The 21539-nt window shown below is 36.6% G+C and overlaps 2 protein-coding genes and 1 long non-coding RNA gene across 5 annotated transcripts in view; 1 reads left to right on the top strand and 2 right to left on the bottom strand.

Annotated features, from left to right (window-relative positions):
* Positions 1-2446: 2446 nt before the first annotated feature.
* Positions 2447-10599, bottom strand: LOC143234808 (uncharacterized). The gene is made up of 2 exons (XM_076472451.1): positions 10298-10599; positions 2447-6093 (listed from the first exon to the last, which is right to left on the bottom strand). Exons 1-2 carry the CDS (start codon positions 10597-10599, stop codon positions 5964-5966), a joined length of 432 nt encoding a protein of 143 aa, XP_076328566.1. The 3' UTR covers positions 2447-5963.
* The window catches only part of LOC143234809 (uncharacterized), a 28966-nt gene continuing 13367 nt past the window's right edge, over positions 5941-21539 (top strand). The window contains exons 1-3 of one of the 2 annotated variants that reach the window (XR_013018808.1): positions 5941-6076; positions 6520-6651; positions 16988-17164. This is a non-coding gene — a long non-coding RNA (uncharacterized LOC143234809). Of the gene's footprint in view, positions 6077-6519; positions 6652-6844; positions 10305-16987; positions 17165-21539 lie in introns of those variants that run through there. The other variant, XR_013018807.1, reaches the window with a different exon arrangement.
* LOC143234807 (adhesion G protein-coupled receptor B2-like) overlaps positions 12455-21539 on the bottom strand; it is a 40558-nt gene continuing 31473 nt past the window's right edge. Inside the window, exons 11-15 of one of the 2 annotated variants that reach the window (XM_076472449.1) lie at positions 20726-20792; positions 16963-17048; positions 15412-15541; positions 15122-15163; positions 12455-13183 (exon numbers count right to left, since the gene is read on the bottom strand). In XM_076472449.1, the coding sequence (XP_076328564.1) occupies positions 12998-13183; positions 15122-15163; positions 15412-15541; positions 16963-17048; positions 20726-20792 (511 nt within the window). In that variant the 3' untranslated portion in view covers positions 12455-12997. The remainder of the gene's footprint in view (positions 13184-15121; positions 15164-15411; positions 15542-16962; positions 17049-20725; positions 20793-21539) is intronic. The other variant, XM_076472450.1, reaches the window with a different exon arrangement.

Genomic DNA, 21539 nt, shown 5'->3' with positions numbered 1-21539 from the left:
GGCTCGTCTTTCGGTGTCCCATCGATCTCAGCTGAGATCATTTTGTATTACGTGCCGGTCCCTCTTCACAGTCACCCATTTCACTACACCCAAGATAACAGGGAAACTTTGTACAGCCTCCTTGGAGACCCATCAGGAATCCCACCATTTTGAAGTGTCCAATAACCTCCCAGCCATACTTATCATACATCAAGGCTTCTAGCAAGGTCTTTATGCTGTTGTATTCCTCTTTGAGGTGCACCTAATGAGCCAGGGGAAGAGACGGATACATATTTCTGATATGGAGCAGCACAACTTTGAGGTTTTAGGATGCGTCTGGAGAATGTTTGTAGCTTCTTGATGCCATATCTGATAAAATCAGATAGGTCTAGGTGTTTACTTTGGCAGCTAGAACTAAACTGAAGTGGTGAGTAATGAGACCATATATATACACATATTAATGTGGAACGTTTTGGAAAATTCTAAAAGGTTCTTGAAAATTCTCGTAAGTTCTACAACATTCTCAAAACTTTTCTATCAGCTACTCATCACTGAATCTACCTGGAATGTTCTGTAAAATGGAAAAATTTGCAAATTTCATTATTCAAGCCACAAAAGCAAAGTTTGAAGAGAAAAATAGGTCTTTTGCGTTTACCTAAGGCAAACAATTGAGATATAACACTTTCTGCCAAGGAACAAGAAAAGGTAAAATTTTTGTTACATTGTATAATTATCTACTGGTAATGTAGAAAGTTTAGTAAACTGGATTAACAACTATAATCATCTACTGGTAATGTAGAAAGTTTAGTAAACTGGATTAACAACTATAATTATCTACTGGTAATGTAGAAAGTTTAGTAAACTGGATTAACAAATATAGATATCAACTGGTAATGTGAGGAGTTTAGTAAACTGGATTAACAAATATAGATATCAACTGGTAATGTGGGGAGTTTAGTAAACTGGATTAACAAATATAGTTATCAACTGGTAATGTGAGGAGTTTAGTAAACTGGATTAACAAATATAGATATCAACTGGTAATGTGGAGAGTTTAGTAAACTGGATTAACAAATATAGCTATAAAGTGTATTCATGTTAATCCAATAAAGAAATGTCGATGTGAGAAATGAACAATGAATTATTATTTATTTTACTTGGTTGGTAGTTAATTCAGATACACGAGTTTTAAACATTTATATCAATTATTTGATCGTGTAAAGCAAGAATCAGAGCAGACATAGCTCGCGTTACATGACTGGTTATCAGGACGACTATCAACCAATGGAAATGAAGATTAACAGCCCTACAGTCAAGTTAGGTGACCTGGTTACTGCTTCATATCTGAGAAGCTATGTACACGGTCTGATCAGTGAAACTGGGTGACCTGGTCATTGCTGTATGTATGAGAAGCTATGTACACGGTCTGACCATTGAAGTTGGGTGACCTTGTTACTGCTACGTATGTGAGAAGCTATGTGCACGGTCTGACTAGCAAGTTAGGTGACCTGGTCACTGCTTCATATATGAGAAGCTATGTACACGGTCTGACTAGTCAAGTTAGGTGACCTGGTCACTGCTACATATGTGAGAAGCTATGTACACGGTCTGACTAGTCAAGTTGGGTGACCTGGTCACTGCTACATATGTGATAAGCTATGTACACGGTCTGACTAGTCAAGTTGGGTGACCTGGTCACTGCTACGTATGTGAGAAGCTATGTGCACGGTCTGACTAGCAAGTTAGGTGACCTGGTCACTGCTTCATATATGAGAAGCTATGTACACGGTCTGACTAGTCAAGTTAGGTGACCTGGTCACTGCTACATATGTGAGAAGCTATGTACACGGTCTGACTAGTCAAGTTGGGTGACCTGGTCACTACTACATATGTGAGAAGCTATGTACACGGTCTGTCCAGTGAAGTTGGGTGACCTGGTCACTGCTTCATAGATGAGAAGCTATGTACACGGTCTGACTAGTCAAGTTAGGTAACCTGGTCACTGCTACATATGTGAGAAGCTGTGTGCAGAAGGAACATAAAAGGAAGAGTGTTATCTAGTTACAAATTATGTTTCCCTTAGTGTTTTGTAGAGCAGCCATAAAACGAAGATAAACTTTCGCTGGTTGTCCGGTTGCCATGATTGAAACACAGGAAGATAAGTTTGTTTTATCCATCTTTTGATGTCAGAAAATCAGGTACTTTCACTAAGTCTTGGTAGAAAGTGATAAATTATAGGGTTTTATTATTTCGTATTTATATATCTTATTAATTAGAGGAAGGTAATAAGAAATAAATATCACAACTCTCCCCTATTCTGTGTTTCTAGATGCCCACATCAAGCCTTTCTTAAAAACCAACATTCTTACACGAGAACTTTAACATATCAGTTACAGTTTCAGGTAAAAATAAAAAAGAACACTTTTAGTCTACTTATATTACACTAACAATACATAATATTTCAAGCTTGTAATTTAAACACTGCGTTTTTATTAGAAGAGAATCGAATATTTCATCCACTTTATGTCGGCTACAGTTATCGCGAACGATGTGTTTCGCTCAATGTCAAATCTTTTATTCTTACACTAGTACGTTTCTGGTATCCCATCTGTCCTGGATGACCTCACATGTAGTGGAAGTATTATTACACATGCCTCAAGGAGACCGAATAAATAATGTGTAGCATATAAGATTAAAATTACACTTTGAAAAGATGTTCAGCCAGTAACAATAGTTATATTCAAATATCCTTTGAACTACACAAAATACACTTTAGAACTAGTAATCTTGCAGTAAAAACAGCCGAAAATATCACGTAGTAGATATAGTTTAAAAATAAAACCATATTACACGACTAGTACTGATAGCAATTAAACCTTACATTAAAATACGGTGACTACACTATAGTACAACACGTACTAGTTAAACCTTTTTAAAAACCAGACAAACATTAAAATCATATTGACAAAACAATCCATTATATTTAATGAAAAATAGAACGCACGGGACCAGTAGGATCTATCAATGTTCTCAGGTTGAAGAGACAATGTTTTACAACAGTGATGGTATTCTTTTTTGTGCAGTTTAAAGTCTTTGTCATCTTTTCTTTGATCTTTTACAGTTCCCCTGTTCTTTGGAACTGCCAAATGTTGTCTGGTCCTGGTTCTCTGTTTACTGTAATGTCATCTCTCCTCTGATCTCTCACAGTTCCCCTGTTCTTTGGACCTGCTAAATGTTGTCTGGTCCCAGTTCTCTGTTTACTGTAGAAACCACGTGGAGTAAGTGCTCCAGTGCTCAATGATCTACAGCTTACAACGAACTGAGACATTCGATTAAATAAATCATTGCTGGACTCAACTATTTTTGTGCTGGTATATTGATTTGAACTCTCTGTTAAGACTATATGTATCACTTCTGATTTCGTATTATTTGTTTTCACAGCTTAGAAAGTTAATTACATAACTTCACTTCGCTAAGAACCTTCTTACTTCCAGAAACTAATCAAAAATATTTTAAGGCTGCTTGGAATCTGCACCAGCTGTGTTTTAACATAAAGACTGCTTGGAATCTGCAGTTTCTTACTGTGTTTAAACATTAAGACAATTGGAATCTGCACCAGCTGTGTTTCTTACTGTGTTTAAACATTAAGACAATTGGAATCTGCACCAGCTGTGTTTCTTACTGTGTTTAAACATTAAGACAATTGGAATCTGCACCAGCTGTGTTTCTTACTGTGTTTAAACATTAAGACAATTGGAATCTGCACCAGCTGTGTTTCTTACTGTGTTTGAACATCTAGACAAGTGCCATTCTTTGTGAACCTTCCTTCAGTTACCATATACTTTACAAACAGAACGAATAATTATCATTTGTTTCTACAATTTATTAAGACATATGTAAAAGTTCTTCTGCAAGATTAGCTGTGAATGAAATTGATGTTTCACTGTAAACAATGTTGTATTAACCACGATCGTGGCTAGATGTCTGCAAGGGTGTTTCACTGTAAACAGTCAATGTTGTATTAACCACGATCGTGGCTAGATGTCTGCAAGGGTGTTTCACTGTAAACAGTCAATGTTGTATTAACCACGATCGTGGCTAGATGTCTGCAAGGGTGTTTCACTGTAAACAGTCAATGTTGTATTAACCACGATCGTGGCTAGATGTCTGCAAGGGTGTTTCACTGTAAACAGTCAATGTTGTATTAACCACGATCGTGGCTAGATGTCTGCAAGGGTGTTTCACTGTAAACAGTCAATGTTGTATTAACCACGATCGTGGCTAGATGTCTGCAAGGGTGTTTCACTGTAAACAGTCAATGTTGTATTAACCACGATCGTGGCTAGATGTCTGCAAGGGTGTTTCACTGTAAACAGTCAATGTTGTATTAACCGTGACTGTGACTAGATGTCTGCAAGGGTGTTTCACTGTAAACAATGTTGTATTAACCATGATTGCAAGGGTGTTTCACTGTAAACAGTCAATGTTGTATTAACCACGATCGTGGCTAGATGTCTGCAAGGGTGTTTCACTGTAAACAGTCAATGTTGTATTCTGTGGCTAGATGTCTGCAAGTGTTTCACTGTAAACAGTTAACGTTTTATTAACTGTGACTGTGACTAGATGTGGTAAAATATTAATATTGTAGCTATTGTCAAAGTTTCCTATCGAATACCCTGCTATAAAGAATCAAGGCTACAAAAAATATGCCTAAGTCCAAAATTTGCCCAAATATATTTTTTTCCTATAAAGACTCGATATGAGATTAGCTGTTCAAGTAGCGCAGATTTCTCAGGTCGATATGAGATTAGCTGTTCAAGTAGCCCAGATTTCTCAGGTCGATATGAGATTAGCTGTTCAAGTAGCCCAGGTTTCTCAGGCCGATATGAGATTAGCTGTTCAAGTAGCCCAGGTTTCTCAGGTCGATATGAGATTAGCTGTTCAAGTAGCCCAGGTTTCTCAGGTCGATATAAGATTAGCTGTTCAAGTAGCCCAGGTTTCTCAGGTCGATATGAGATTAGCTGTTCAAGTAGCCCATGTTTCTCAGGTAGATATGAGATTAGCTGTTCAAGTAGCCCAGATTTCTCAGGTCGATATGAGATTAGCTGTTCAAGTAGCCCAGGTTTCTCAGGTCGATATGAGATTAGCTGTTCAAGTAGCCCAGGTTTCTCAGGTCGATATGAGATTAGCTGTTCAAGTAGCCCAGGTTTCTCAGGTCGATATAAGATTAGCTGTTCAAGTAGCCCAGGTTTCTCAGATCGATATGAGATTAGCTGTTCAAGTAGCCCAGATTTCTCAGGTCGATATGAGATTAGCTGTTCAAGTAGCCCAGGTTTCTCAGGTCGATATGAGATTAGCTGTTCAAGTAGCCCAGGTTTCTCAGGTCGATATAAGATTAGCTGTTCAATTAGCCTAGGTTTCTCAGGTCGATATAAGATTAGCTGTTCAAGTAGCCCAGGTTTCTCAGGTCGATATAAGATTAGCTGTTCAAGTAGCCCAGGTTTCTCGGGTCGATATAAGATTAGCTGTTCAAGTAGCCCAGATTTCTCAGGTCGATATAAGATTAGCTGTTCAAGTAGCCCAGGTTTCTCATGAAATTCGGTCCTAAGGAGCGTCGGCGTTGATGGCTGAGCCACGTTAAGAGCCTGGTTTGAACCCAGGGTTTCTCGCCCAAGAAGCAAGCGATCCTTTGAAATGTTTGACCACACAGCAGTTTCTTAATTATCAAACGATAACACTGCTCCCCTCTCACAACAAATGTGGTGTTTTGTTCACTATTTATAGACGAGTTGTGTTACGTCACGCAACCACGTGATATAAACTTATCCCGCCATGATGGTAGGCTCGACGCCACATCAGTACGCCTCAGTTAGCTAGTCAGCAGTTCGTTTCTCATAACAGTTCTGAATTATTTTGACCATGGTGACTACATGCGTAGCTGTTGGTTGTCAGAACAGATAAGACCGAGATCCAGGAAAGAGCTTTCATCGTTTTCCGACGGATCCTGAGCGTAGATCTTGATGGATCGCTGCAGTAAAGCGAGAAGGTTGGCAGCCCACCAGCGCGAGTCGTATCTGCAGTGACCATTTCATTCTGAGTAAGTAACCACTATTTCTGCAGGAGATAATAAATATATAGTTTAGATTACAAATATAGGAAGACTCTGAAACCAGAAACGAAATACAATCGTTCTATAGTTGTGTTGAAGCTGTACAAATATAATATTATATCCTTTTACAAAAAAACGATTATAAAATTATTTCTCTGTATTATTTTTTAGCTTAACATGCATCACGACTGTGTATTGTATGAAGTTTACTTTTCATTTAGAAAAACGATGCATAAAGAACTCGGTTACTCTTGCCTCTTGGATTACAGATCAATAACAGTTAATGATTCACTTTTATTTAAATGAAAAAAAATTCAGACTGCAAGTTATTTACATATATTATTATATACTGGTACTTGTGTATTTGTCAATTTATATACATGAAAAGAGCTAACTGTCACAAAATTATGTAATATGTTTATTTTTGTAAGAGTGATGACCCCTTCCCCCAGACTACGTTCCTTCACAGTTACAATATGTGTCTTCTCCACAGAAGAAAAGGTCAAAAGTCGCTCTGGAAACATTCAACAGAAGATCGGCCTCCAGAAAGCGAAGAAAATGTGGTGGGTTTTTAATTGTTAAACTTCTGGTAAAACCATAAAAAATGTTCATTTTAGTAACCTATGATGTGTTTGATTTTTGAATATTTTTTCACATAAGTATGTCCTTTGTAATTTTATGTTTAGGTTTCTGATAATCATTTAATAAACATGAATATACAGAAATAAATCACAAGTAGGATTCATTTTGTTTCAGTGGTGTCACAGAGTGAAACTGACCAGTCTCTGTTGTCCATGTCTGCTTCCGCTGAGTATTGTGTGGAAGCTGTTGAACCGGAAGGTGGACTTCAACTTCCAGACATAGCCAGAGAGATCTCTATACAGACTGATCTCAGTATAACTGATACTGAAGCTTTACAGACAGAGTGTCAGAGATCTCCATACAGACTGATCTCAGTATGACTGATACTGAAGCTTTACAGACACAGTGTCAGAGATCTCCATACAAACTGATCTCAGTATAACTGATACTGAAACTTTAAAGAGTGTCAGAGATCTCCATACAGACTGATCTCAGTATAACTGATACTGAAGCTTTACAGAGTGTCAGAGATCTCCATACAGACTGATCTCAGTGTAACTGATACTGAAGCTTTACAGACAGAGTGTCCAAGATCTCCATACAGACTGATCTCAGTATGACTGATACTGAAGCTTTACAGACACAGTGTCAGAGATCTCCATACAAACTGATCTCAGTATAACTGATACTGAAACTTTAAAGAGTGTCAGAGATCTCCATACAGACTGATCTCAGTATAACTGATACTGAAGCTTTACAGTGTGTCAGAGATCTCCATACAGACTGATCTCAGTATGACTGATATTGAAGCTTTACAGACAGAGTGTCAGAGATCTCCATACAGACTGATCTTAGTATAACTGATACTGAAGCTTTACAGACAGAGTGTCAGAGATCTCCATACAGACTGATCTCAGTATGACTGATATTGAAGCTTTACAGACAGAGTGTCAGAGATCTCCATACAGACTGATTTTAGTATAACTGATACTGAAGCTTTACAGACAGTGTGTCAGAGATCTCCATACAGACTGATCTCAGTATAACTGATGCAGAAGCTTTACAGACAGTGTGTCAGAGATCTCCTTACAGACTGATCTCAGTTTAACTGATATTGAAACTTTACAGACAGTGTGTCAGAGATCTCCATACAGACTGATCTCAGTATAACTGATACTGAAACTTTACAGAGTGTCAGAGATCTCCATACAGACTGATCTCAGTATAACTGATATTGAAACTTTACAGACAGAGTGTCAGAGATTTCCATACAGACTGATCTCAGTATAACTGATACTGAAACTTTACAGTGTCAGAGATCTCCATACAGACTGATCTCAGTATAACTGATACTGAAACTTTACAGTGTCAGTGATCTCCATACAGACTGATCTCAGTATTACTGATACTGAAGCTTTACAGACAGAGTGTCAGAGATCTCCATAGAGACTGATCTCAGTATAACTGATACTGAAGCTTTACAGACAGAGTGTCAGAGATCTCCATACAGACTGATCTCAGTATAACTGATACTGAGACTTTACAGACAGTGTGTCTGAGATCTCCATACAGACTAATCTCAGTATAACTGATACTGAAGCTTTACAGACAGAGTGTCAGAGATCTCCATACAGACTGATCTCAGTATAACTGACACTGAGACTTTACAGACAGAGTGTCTGAGATCTCCATACAGACTGATCTCAGTATAACTGATACTGAAGCTTTACAGACAGAGTGTCTGAGATCTCCATACAGACTGATCTCAGTATAACTGATACTGAAGCTTTACAGAGTGTCAGAGATCTCCATACAGACTGATCTCAGTATAACTGATACTGAGACTTTACAGACAGAGTGTCAGAAATCTCCATACAGACTGATCTCTGTATAACTGATACTGAAGCTTTACAGACAGAGTGTCAGAGATCTCCATACAGACTGATTTTAGTATAACTGATACTGAAGCTTTACAGACAGTGTGTCAGAGATCTCCATACAGACTGATCTCAGTATAACTGATGCAGAAGCTTTACAGACAGTGTGTCAGAGATCTCCATACAGACTGATCTCAGTTTAACTGATATTGAAACTTTACAGACAGTGTGTCAGAGATCTCCATACAGACTGATCTCAGTATAACTGATACTGAAACTTTACAGAGTGTCAGAGATCTCCATACAGACTGATCTCAGTATAACTGATATTGAAACTTTACAGACAGAGTGTCAGAGATCTCCATACAGACTGATCTCAGTATAACTGATATTGAAACTTTACAGACAGAGTGTCAGAGATCTCCATACAGACTGATCTCAGTATGACTGATACTGAAGCTTTTCAGAGTGTCAGAGATCTCCATACAGACTGATCTCAGTATTACTGATACTGAAGCTTTACAAACAGAGTGTCAGAGATCTCCATAGAGACTGATCTCAGTATAACTGATACTGAAACTTTACAGAGTGTCAGAGATCTTCATACAGACTGATCTCAGTATAACTGATACTGAAGCTTTACAGACAGAGTGTCAGAGATCTCCATACAGACTGATCTCAGTATAACTGATACTGAGACTTTACAGACAGAGTGTCTGAGATCTCCATACAGACTAATCTCAGTATAACTGATACTGAAGCTTTACAGACAGAGTGTCAGAGATCTCCATACAGACTGATCTCAGTATAACTGATACTGAAACTTTACAGAGTGTCAGAGATCTTCATACAGACTGATCTCAGTATAACTGATACTGAAGCTTTACAGACAGAGTGTCAGAGATCTCCATACAGACTGATCTCAGTATAACTGATACTGAGACTTTACAGACAGAGTGTCAGAGATCTCCATACAGACTGATCTCTGTATAACTGATACTGAGACTTTACAGACAGAGTGTCTGAGATCTCCATACAGACTGATCTCAGTATAACTGATACTGAAGCTTTACAGACAGAGTGTCAAAGATCTCCATACAGACTGATCTCAGTATAACTGATACTGAAACTTTACAGAGTGTCAGAGATCTTCATACAGACTGATCTCAGTATAACTGATACTGAAGCTTTACAGACAGAGTGTCAGATATCTCCATACAGACTGATCTCAGTATAACTGACACTGAGACTTTACAGACAGAGTGTCTGAGATCTCCATACAGACTGATCTCAGTATAACTGATACTGAAGCTTTACAGACAGAGTGTCTGAGATCTCCATACAGACTGATCTCAGTATAACTGATACTGAAGCTTTACAGACAGAGTGTCAGAGATCTCCATACAGACTGATCTCAGTATAACTGATACTGAGACTTTACAGACAGAGTGTCAGAAATCTCCATACAGACTGATCTCAGTATGATTGATACTGAAGCTTTACAGACAGTGTCAGCAACTGAGAACTAAAAAGATTTCTCTCCCTGAACAATTAAATTTATTAAATAATAAAACTTATTATATATGAGTAGTAGTAGTAGGGATATTTGTGAGGAGGCATTAACTTGTATTTAAACTGAATATATAAATATTTAATACATGTTAACTCTGTTTTGTTGACACTTATCTCATGAAAAAAGCTCCAATTTGTGGTTAACTAAGTTGGTGCTCAGGTAAGAAAAAACATTTACCTTGACTTTGATAACAAAGAGAGGTTGTGCATTTGTGACTGTCCGTGCTTGCAACACTTCCACCCAGCTGTAAAAAACGTGTAGGTTTCCAGGCTCTTGTAGGACTTCAGTCTCTCTCCAGTGTGTGATGGTGTGGTGGTAATGATAAATGTCATTGTACTGAATGTCAGGTTTTGGATGAAACTGGTGAAATTTTCAGACAATATCAGATATGGGTCGACTTTGATTTTATCAATATAACTGCACTGATGATTATGATTCAAGCCTTTTGCATAATCAGATAAACATATAGGTCCATTCATATTGAAGATCGATCTGATATGACTAATGACAACATTTACACCACGTGATCACAGTTCACAATGTATACTTCCATACATACGGTCGACTGCGCTGCCTGGTGATGTTGCCTACCAACATGACGTCAGCATTGCAATCACGTGATCAGTGACGTCACATGCAAAGCCACTATACCTAGCCTGGTCCTTGAAATCACTTATATAAAGTACAATACAGTATACCCTCACCTATTCGCGGTTCCACATTCGCGGCCCCGCATATTCGCGGGTTAGGCTCTTAACCCTATCGCATCGTATGCCGGTATACCGGGCTAACGTCATAAAAACGAATGCGCGGTAAACAGGGCTTTTGTAGGTCATAGAGACTAAAAGCGCTTTTCGAGGGTATGTCTGTATTTACTCTCTCAAGCAGTTTTATCGATTGACGTCTTTATCGAACAATTATTACTGAATTGTACTGTACTGTATTATTATTACCTGAACTGTGCGTACTGTATTTATCTAAGTTTGCCTTTAAATTTGTTCCACTTTCTGTCAATTCTAATACATGTGTTGTACGCATAGAAAATGACTTTACGGTACAGTAATACAGTATGGGTAACTATACTATGTACGTTTCTTTTTGATTAAAATATTGTTGCAGTACAAAATTAAAATGTGTTTACATTATCATTACTACATTAGTGAAATACATGACTGCATGCAATATTACTACATTATTACTGTATTAATGAGTAAGAGTGTCTTTATAAAGTGTCTGGGAAACATTTAGTACCGTATATACAGTAAAACTGCATCCAATATTCGCGGTTTTTCGCTATTCGCTGGGGTTAAAGAATGTAACCCCCGCGAATAGCGAGGGAATACTGTAGTCATTTACAATTAGAATTGCACCAAATAAGCCGATTTTCAGCTGCCGAACCTCGCGAGGCATCACTGGGAATAAATATAGTTAACCGATAAAAGAAATATAAAAAAACTGCAGTTAATGAACTATGGTCATTAAATTGTTCTGACGTAAAGGTACATAATTCTCGACAGTATGTAACAAGCACATGTTATTCAGGGCAAAGCTCATATGAAAGGAAATAATTATATTCACTGTTATAACTTAAAGTACGTTTTCATGTACAAGAACAGCAGAAGTCTCTCGCACGTGAGGGAAACTTACCATTGTTTTGTACGTAAAAAAACACAAAGACGATTTCCAGTACCTTCGACGTGAAAATAATGAAGAAAATTATGACCATGAAACGTAAATATAATACATACTGTAATTATATTATAGACCTCTTAATGAAAATTAAAGTAGAAATATTGTGGTAATGTTGAAGTAGTGATGAGGTATAGTTATTGTAGTAAGTTTAAACGTAAACGTAAGTTAAACTACTTGTAGTATTCCTGGACGTAAATTTCATGTAGATATACTGTGGTGAGGTTAAACTAGATATAAGGTATATTTATTGTAGTAGGTATAGACGTTAACGTAAATTAAAATACTTGTAGTATTCCTGGACGTAAAGTAAACGTAAGTTAAACTAGAAATTGTATTCCCGAGTCTGATATGACAGAAGAAATAAGGCCTAACTTATATATGTTATCGGTACATAAAGACTACATTTATAATAAATTTACTCAGTTGTAAGGTGTGGAAGTTGAAAGGTACGTTAAGAGTCCAATTAGCTACTTCGTGACAAATGTCTTCAACAGAAACGGACGTTGCGTGACGTCGTATTTTCTAAACACATTGTATTACATAATCATCACGCTTTCTGTTTCGAACAGAACGTACCAACAGATTAATGGCGGTTAATCTGGAGAACCCGAGTTTTGTAAAGTGATACAAGAAACAGTGGATGAAAACCTCTTTGATTTATTTCATGAAGAACACACAGTGACAAAAAAATTCACTCCACAAATCCTATACTAGAAATTAGGTTAGAAAAAATCAAATGCTTACTGACCGTCAGGAAAAGATGGAATCTCCAGCTTCATTACACCAAAATAGAAGTGGTAATGTGTTAAAGATATTGTTTTACATCGGATATAAGTATCCGACAACATTTGAATCACTTACAAACAATATTTCCGTAACGAACAACTCTCTCACGAGACGAACAGGGTTTCACGTGACAGTAACCAAAATGAATCAATTCTCTACCGAGTCGATTTGTACGTGGACAGAATTGGCAAGTGGAATTATCACATTAGTTTCGGCTGGTGCTAAATGAAGTTATCACATTAGTGTGGCCTGGTACTAAGGACTGAACTCCAGATAGAATACGAAAACTAAAAATATCTAAAGTTGTTTAAGGCGTTTTAGTTTGTTGAGAACACGCGTCAATATATGTCCATCTAAGATGGCGGCCTTTTAATCCTAAGAATAACGTCCATTCCGACTTTATAAGATGCTATGAACTTCAATAGAGGACCCAGACATGAGAGGATAAGAGTCGGTGTGCATAGAACGTTGTCGGCGGATGGTGTTCTTGTGTCTTGTTCCTAAAGAATTTCGTATCTTCTTGACTGATGGCAGTCGACGACATCTCAGCTTTTTTCTGATCATATCCTTGAACGTTCGACGAACCTGTAGAGAATCAGGGTTAAAAGTAACAGGTTAAACATACAAAATTAAACCCAGAAACCATGTCTTAAAGACTGAATAGAAACAGGTTAAGATGTTTCAAGCTTTAATTCTTCTATAAAGCAATAACAACCTTTATAAATATATACTGTGTTTTCAGTTCTCTAACTAATTGTATGGTGTTTAGTGGAATTTCAATAATTAAATGTTTCCAGTTCTCTAACTTTAGAAACAACTAGTACTTCAATTAGAGACTTGTAATATTATCATCAGCATAGCCTTAACCAGACTCGAACTTCAGACTAAAGTTGGCTCGGTCTAATATAATATATTACAAGTCGATTATAATATACTACCTTCAGACAGAGATCAGCTTCTGGTTAATTACAATACATTACATTCAGGCAGAGATCAGCTTCTGGTTAATTACAATACATTACATTCATACAGAGATCAGCTTCTGGTTAATTACATTCTGACAGAGATCATCTTCTGGTTAATTACAATACATTACATTCAGACAGAGGTCAGCTTCTGGTTAATTACAATACATTACATTCAGACAGAGATCAGCTTTTGGTTAATTACATTCAGACAGAGATCATCTTCTGGTTAATTACAACACATTACATTCATACAGAGATCAGCTTCTGGTTAATTACAATATATTTCATTCAGACAGAGATCAGCTTCTGGTTAATTACAATACATTACATTCATACAGAGATCAGCTTCTGGTTAATTACAATACATTACATTCAGACAGAGATCATCTTCTGGTTAATTACAATACATTACATTCATACAGAGATCAGTTTCTGGTTAATTACAATACATTACATTCAGACAGAGGTCAGCTTCTGGTTAATTACAATACATTACATTCAGACAGAGATCATCTTCTGGTTAATTACAATACATTATATTCAGACAGAGATCAGCTTCTGGTTAATTACAATACATTACATTCAGACAGAGGTCAGCTTCTGGTTAATTACAATACATTACATTCATACAGAGATCAGCATTTGGTTAATTACAATACATTACATTCAGACAGAGATCAGCTTCTGGTTAATTACAATACATTACATTCAGACAGAGATCAGCTTCTGGTTAATAACAATACATTACATTCATACAGAGATCAGCTTCTGGTTAATTACAATACATTACATTCAGACAGAGGTCAGCTTCTGGTTAATTACAATACATTACATTCTGACAGAGATCATCTTCTGGTTAATTACAATACATTACATTCAGACAGAGATCAGCTTCTGGTTAATTACAATACATTACATTCATACAGAGATCAGCTTCTGGTTAATTACAATACATTACATTCATACAGAGATCAGCTTCTGGTTAATTACAATACATTACATTCAGACAGAGGTCAGCTTCTTATTAATTACAATACATTACATTCAGACAGAGATCAGCTTCTGGTTAATTACAATACATTACATTCAGACAGAGATCATCTTCTGGTTAATTACAATACATTATATTCAGACAGAGATCAGCTTCTGGTTAATTACAATACATTACATTCAGACAGAGATCAGCTTCTGGTTAATTACAATACATTACATTCAGACAGAGATCATCTTCTGGTTAATTACAATACATTACATTCATACAGAGATCATCTTCTGGTTAATTACAATACATTACATTCAGACAGAGGTCAGCTTCTGGTTAATTACAATACATTACATTCATACAGAGATCAGCTTCTGGTTAATTACAATACATTACATTCAGACAGAGATCAGCTTCTGGTTAATTACAATACATTACATTCAGACAGAGATCAGCTTCTGGTTAATTACAATACAGAGAGAGATCAATGTTTGACAACCAATAATCCATGATACTAGTTTCCGTCTACTAACAATAATCATTAAAACACACAAACAAAAGAAATCTTCTCACCTTTGGATTAAGACCACAAAAAAACAGGAAGATGAGCAATCCCTGTAACAAAAACAACATTTCAGTATCGACAGATAATGATATGTAAAGTGGCTCATGTTACATTTTAGTTATTGTTTAACACTTTATGGTAAATATCTTATGTGCAGTGTAGTTCGTGTTCAACAGATCATGAAGTTAAAACACGAAGTATATATATATATATAGGCTGATACATAACCAGGTTGATTTTAAACGTTCTTATCTCCACGTATTTATTAATAACCACTTCATTAAGTACAAACACAAACCTGAAGACTGTTACTGAAGGAAAATACATAACGGAAAAAGTTGGTAAAAACATCTTCAAAAGCTAGGACGCTGAAGAACCAGTTGATGAAAAACCATGGAAGAATGACCATACCAGTCCGGAGGGAGGAACTAAAAAAAAACATTAGTGATTCTGTACGAAACTGTTGTACTGAAGGCGCGATAACGTCAGAAAACAAACTTTATTTTTGTGTAAGATTGGACATATTATTAAATATAGCTAAATGTCTAGTCTAAGAATACATTGAATCAACTTACGTTAAAATTGTCCCTAAACATTTACATTGTTGAAACATCTGGTCTAACAAAGTGTTAGGTCAAGTGAACGTTGGAATTGTTACTAAACGTTTATATTGTTAAAACATCTGGTCTAACAACGTGTTAGGTCAAGTGAACGTTGGAATTGTTACTAAACGTTTACATTGTTGAAACATCTTGTCTAACAACGTGTTAGGTCAAGTGAACGTTGGAATTGTTACTAAACGTTTACATTGTTGAAACATCTTGTCTAACAACGTGTTAGGTCAAGTGAACGTTGGAATTGTTACTAAACGTTTACATTGTTGAAACATCTGGTCTAACAACGTGTTAGGTCAAGTGAACGTTGGAATTGTTACTAAACGTTTACATTGTTGAAACATCTGGTCTAACAACGTGTTAGGTCAAGTGAACGTTGGAATTGTTACTAAACGTTTACATTGTTGAAACATCTGGTCTAACAACGTGTTAGGTCAAGTGAACGTTGGAATTGTTACTAAACGTTTACATTGTTGAAACATCTGGTCTAACAACGTGTTAGGTCAAGTGAACGTTGGAATTGTTACTAAACGTTTACATTGTTGAAACATCTGGTCTAACAACGTGTTAGGTCAAGTGAACGTTGGAATTGTTACTAAACGTTTACATTGTTGAAACATCTGGTCTAACAACGTGTTAGGTCAAGTGAACGTTGGAATTGTTACTAAACGTTTACATTGTTGAAACATCTGGTCTAACAACGTGTTAGGTCAAGTGAACGTTGGAATTGTTACTAAACGTTTACATTGTTGAAACATCTGGTCTAACAACGTGTTAGGTCAAGTGAACGTTGGAATTGTTACTAAACGTTTACATTGTTGAAACATCTGGTCTAACAACGTGTTAGGTCAAGTGAACGTTGGAATTGTTACTAAACGTTTACATTGTTGAAACATCTGGTCTAACAACGTGTTAGGTCAAGTGAACGTTGGAATTGTTACTAAACGTTTACATTGTTGAAACATCTTGTCTAACAACGTGTTAAGTCAAGTGAACGTTGGAATTGTTACTAAACGTTTACATTGTTGAAACATCTGGTCTAACAACGTGTTAAGTCAAGTGAACGTTGGAATTGTTACTAAACGTTTACATTGTTAAAACATCTGGTTTAACATTATGTTAAATCTATTTCTCATCTGTAAGAGTGACTTACTATTGAGTGAAAACATCAAACACAGTGACCAACAAGTGAAACTTCTATTTAATTGTTCAACAGTAATGTAACTCAAACTTACCGGGTCCTTTCTATCTCACTCTTAGGTGTCACCGAACGTAATGCAAAAAACCTTTTCATGGAAACAAGAATAAACACGGTGTTCAGCTGGAAAAGACGGGAGAAAACAAATACATTGTATGTGGTGACGTCATGCTGAACATTGAGACTATCTTTAAGAAACTCAGATCTGAACTGATGAAGAGCCGTTACTCGTAATGAAGGTAATTTCTGAGTAACCTAAACTATGATCGGTATACATATATACACACACACTACATGTCTTAATACACCAGAGAAGTTGTTCATACGAGTTTTGTTTAAGTACACCAGAGAAGTTGTTTACACAATGTTTCTTTAGGTACACCAGAGAAGTTGTTTACACAATGTTTCATTAGGTACACCAGAGAAGTTGTTTTCACAATGTTTCTTTAGGTACACCAGAGAAGTTGTTTACACAATGTTTCTTTAGGTACACCAGAGAAGTTGTTTTCACAATGTTTCTTGAGGTACACCAGAGAAGTTGTTTTCACAATGTTTCTTTACGTACACCAGAGAAGTTGTATTCACAATGTTTATTTAGGTACACCAGAGAAGTTGTTTTCACAATGTTTCTTTAGGTACACCAGAGAAGTTGTTTTCACAATGTTTCTTTAGGTACACCAGAGAAGTTGTTTTCACAATGTTTCTTTAGGTACACCAGAGAAGTTGTTTTCACAATGTGTCTTTAGGTACACCAGAGAAGTTGTTTTCACAATGTGTCTTTAGGTGCACCAGAGAAATGTTTCTTACGATTTTTCATTTGAATATGAATTCAGAAACACTTTAAAAATAACTTGAACCAATAGGACGCAAAGCATGATCCACCACAGATTCTCAATCCGGTGTATTAACCAGGAGGCTACCCCCAGCCAAAGAAAAAATCTATACATTTATTTATTTTGTCTGTGGGCGAAGAGACATTACTCGAGTAAAAATTAGTATATCAGTATATTTATACAAATACCGCCCATGAAGAGAAAAAGAAGTCGTCAACTTACCACGAGTAACACAGTTAAATATTACAAACAAACACGGTGGAGAGAGAAGAAGTCGTCAACTTACCATGAGTAGCACAGTCAAATATTACAAACAAACAGAGTGGAGAGAGAAGAAGTCGTCAACTTACTACAAGTAACACAGTCAAATATTACAAACAAACAGAGTGGAGAGAGAAGAAGTCGTCAACTTACCATGAGTAACACAGTCAAATATTACAAACAACACAGTGGAGAGAGAAGAAGTCGTCAACTTACCATGAGTAACACAGTCAAATATTACAAACAAACACAGTGGAGAGAGAAGAAGTCGTCAACTTACCACGAGTAACACCGTCAAATATTACAAACAACCACAGTTGAGAGAGAAGAAGTCGTCAACTTACCATGAGTAACACAGTTAAATATTACAAACAAACAGAGTGGAGAGAGAAGAAGTCGTCAACTTACCACGAGTAACACAGTCAAATATTACAAACAAACACAGTGGACAGAGAAGAAGTCGTCAACTTACCATGAGTAACACAGTCAAATATTACAAACAAACACAGTGAAGAGAGAAGTAGTCGTCAACTTACCACGAGTAACACAGTTAAATATTACAAACAAACACAGTGGAGAGAAAAGAAGTCGTCAACTTTCCACGAGTAACACAGTTAAATATTACAAACAAACACAGTGGAGAGAGAAGAAGTCGTCAACTAACCACGAGTAACACAGTTAAATATTACAAACAAACAGAGTGGAGAGAGAAGAAGTCGTCAACTTACCATGAGTAACACAGTGAAATATTACAAACAAACACAGTGGAGAGAGAAGAAGTCGTCAACTTACCATGAGTAACACAGTTAAATATTACAAACAAACACAGTGGAGAGAGAAGAAGTCGTCAACTTACCACGAGTAACACAGTTAAATATTACAAACAAACAGAGTGGAGAAAGAAGAAGTCGTCAACTTACCATGAATAACACAGTCAAATATTACAAACAAACAGAGTGGAGAGAGAAGAAGTCGTCAACTTACCACGAGTAACACAGTCAAATATTACAAATAAACACAGTGGAGAAAGAAGAAGTCGTCAACTTACCATGAATAACACAGTCAAATATTACAAACAAACACAGTGGAGAGAGAAGAAGTCGTCAACTTACCACGAGTAACACAGTTAAATATTACAAACAAACACAGTGGAGAGAGAAGAAGTCGTCAACTTACCATAAGTAACACAGTCAAATATTACAAACAAACACAGTTCAGAGAGAAGAAGTCGTCAACTTACCATGAGTAACACAGTCAAATATTACAAACAAACACAGTGGAGAGAGAAAAAGTCGTCAACTTACCATGAGTAACACAGTCAAATATTACAAACAAACAGACTGGAGAGAGAAGAAGTCGTCAACTTACCACGAGTAACACAGTCAAATATTACAAACAAACACAGTGGAGAGAGAAGAAGTCGTCAACTTACCATGAATAACACAGTCAAATATTACAAACAAACACAGTGGAGAGAGAAGAAGTCGTCAACTTACCCTGAGTAATACAGTCAAATATTACAAACAAACACAATGAGAAGAGAAGAAGTCGTCAACTTACCATGAGTAACACAGTCAAATATTACAAACAAACACAGTGAGAAGAGAAAAATCTTCAACTTACCATGAGTAACACAGTCAAATATTACAAACAAACACAGTGGAGAGAGAAAAAGTCGTCAACTTACCCTCAGTAACACAGTCAAATATTACAAACAAACACAGTGAGAAGAGAAGAAGTCGTCAACTTACCACGAGTAACACAGTCAAATATTACAAACAAACACAGTGAGAAGAGAAGAAGTCGTCAACTTACCACGAGTAACACAGTCAAATATTACAAACAAACGCAGTGGAGAGAGAAGAAGTCGTCAACTTACCATGAGTAACACAGTCAAATATTACAAACAAACACAGTGGAGAGAGAAGAAGTCGTCAACTTACCATGAGTAACACAGTCAAATATTACAAACAAACACAGTGAGAAGAGAAGAAGTCGTCAAGTTACCACGAGTAACACAGTTAAATATTACAAAAAACACAGTGAGAGAGAAGTCGTCAACTTACCATGAGTAACACAGTCAAATATTACAAACAAACACAGTAAGAAGAGAAGAAGTCGTCAACTTACCACGAGTAACACAGTCAAATATTACAAACAAACAGACTGGAGAGAGAAGAAGTCGTCAACTTACCATGAGTAACACAGTCAAATATTACAAACAAACACAGTGGAGAGAGAAGAAGTCGTCAACTTACCATGAGTAACACAGTCAAATATTACAAACAAACACAGTGGAGAGAGAAGAAGTCGTCAACTTACCATGAGTAACACAGTCAAATATTACAAACAAACACAGTGGAGAGAGAAGAAGTCGTCAACTTACCATGAGTAACACAGTCAAATATTACAAACAAACACAGTGGAGAGAGAAGAAGTCGTCAACTTACCATGAGTAACACAGTCAAATATTACAAACAAACACAGTGGAGAGAGAAGAAGTCGTCAACTTACCATGAGTAACACAGTCAATTATTACAAACAAACACAGTGAGAAGAGAACAAGTCGTCAACTTACCATGAGTAACACAGTAAAATATTACAAACAAACACAGTGAGAAGAGAAGAAGTCGTCAACTTACCATGAGTAACACAGTCAAATATTACAAACAAACACAGTGGAGAGAGAAGAACTCGTCAACTTACCATGAGTAACACAGTCATTGGTATAACGAAGGAAATACCCATTCCCCCCTGGATCGTGAGCCAGCAGCTGGGGTAAAGAAAACAAAAACATATATAGTAAATACAACAATATTCCTATCTAGTTATGTCACATCAACAAAAACAATATTCCTATCTAGTTATGTCACATCAACAAAAACAATATTCCTATCTAGTTATGTCACACAAACAGTACTCCTATCTAGTTATGTCACACAAACAAACAGTACTCCTATCTAGTTATGTCACACAAACAAACAGTACTCCTATCTAGTTATGTCACACAAACAGTACTCCTATCTAGTTATGTCACACAAACAGTACTGCTATCTAGTTATGTCACACAAACAGTACTCCTATCTAGTTATGTCACACAAACAAAACCTATCTAGTTATGTCACACAAACAGTACTGCTATCTAGTTATGTCACACAAACACAAACAGTACTCCTATCTAGTTATGTCACACAAACAGTACTCCTATCTAGTTATGTCACACAAACACAAACAGTACTCTATCTAGTTATGTCACACAAACAAATGTCACACAAACACAAACAGTATTCACACAAACAGTATCTGGTTATGTCACACAAACAAACACAAACAGTATACAGTTATGTCACACAAACAGTACTCCTATCTGGTTATGTCACACAAACAGTACTCCTATCTGGTTATGTCACACAAACAGTACTGCACACAAACAACTCCTATCTAGTTATGTCACACAAACAGTATCTATCTGGTTATGTCACACAAACAGTACTCCTATCTGGTTATGTCACACAAACAG

This window comes from Tachypleus tridentatus, chromosome 12 (genome assembly GCF_004210375.1).
Source record: "Tachypleus tridentatus isolate NWPU-2018 chromosome 12, ASM421037v1, whole genome shotgun sequence".
In the NCBI taxonomy this organism is placed as follows: Eukaryota; Metazoa; Arthropoda; class Merostomata; order Xiphosura; family Limulidae; genus Tachypleus; species Tachypleus tridentatus.
The sequence above is the reverse complement of the archived record's forward strand: the minus strand, read 5'-3'. Positions and strand labels throughout refer to the sequence as shown.

What these genes read in the sequence shown, in the direction of transcription:
- LOC143234808 (XM_076472451.1), bottom strand. Translation starts at nt 10,599, where the DNA reads ATGAATGGACCTATATGTTTATCTGATTATGCAAAAGGCTTGAATCAT. An exon ending in TCTTTGTTATCAAAGTCAAG is followed by an intron (nt 6,094 to 10,297) that starts GTAAATGTTTTT and finishes TATCTCCTGCAG; the next exon opens with AAATAGTGGTTACTTACTCA.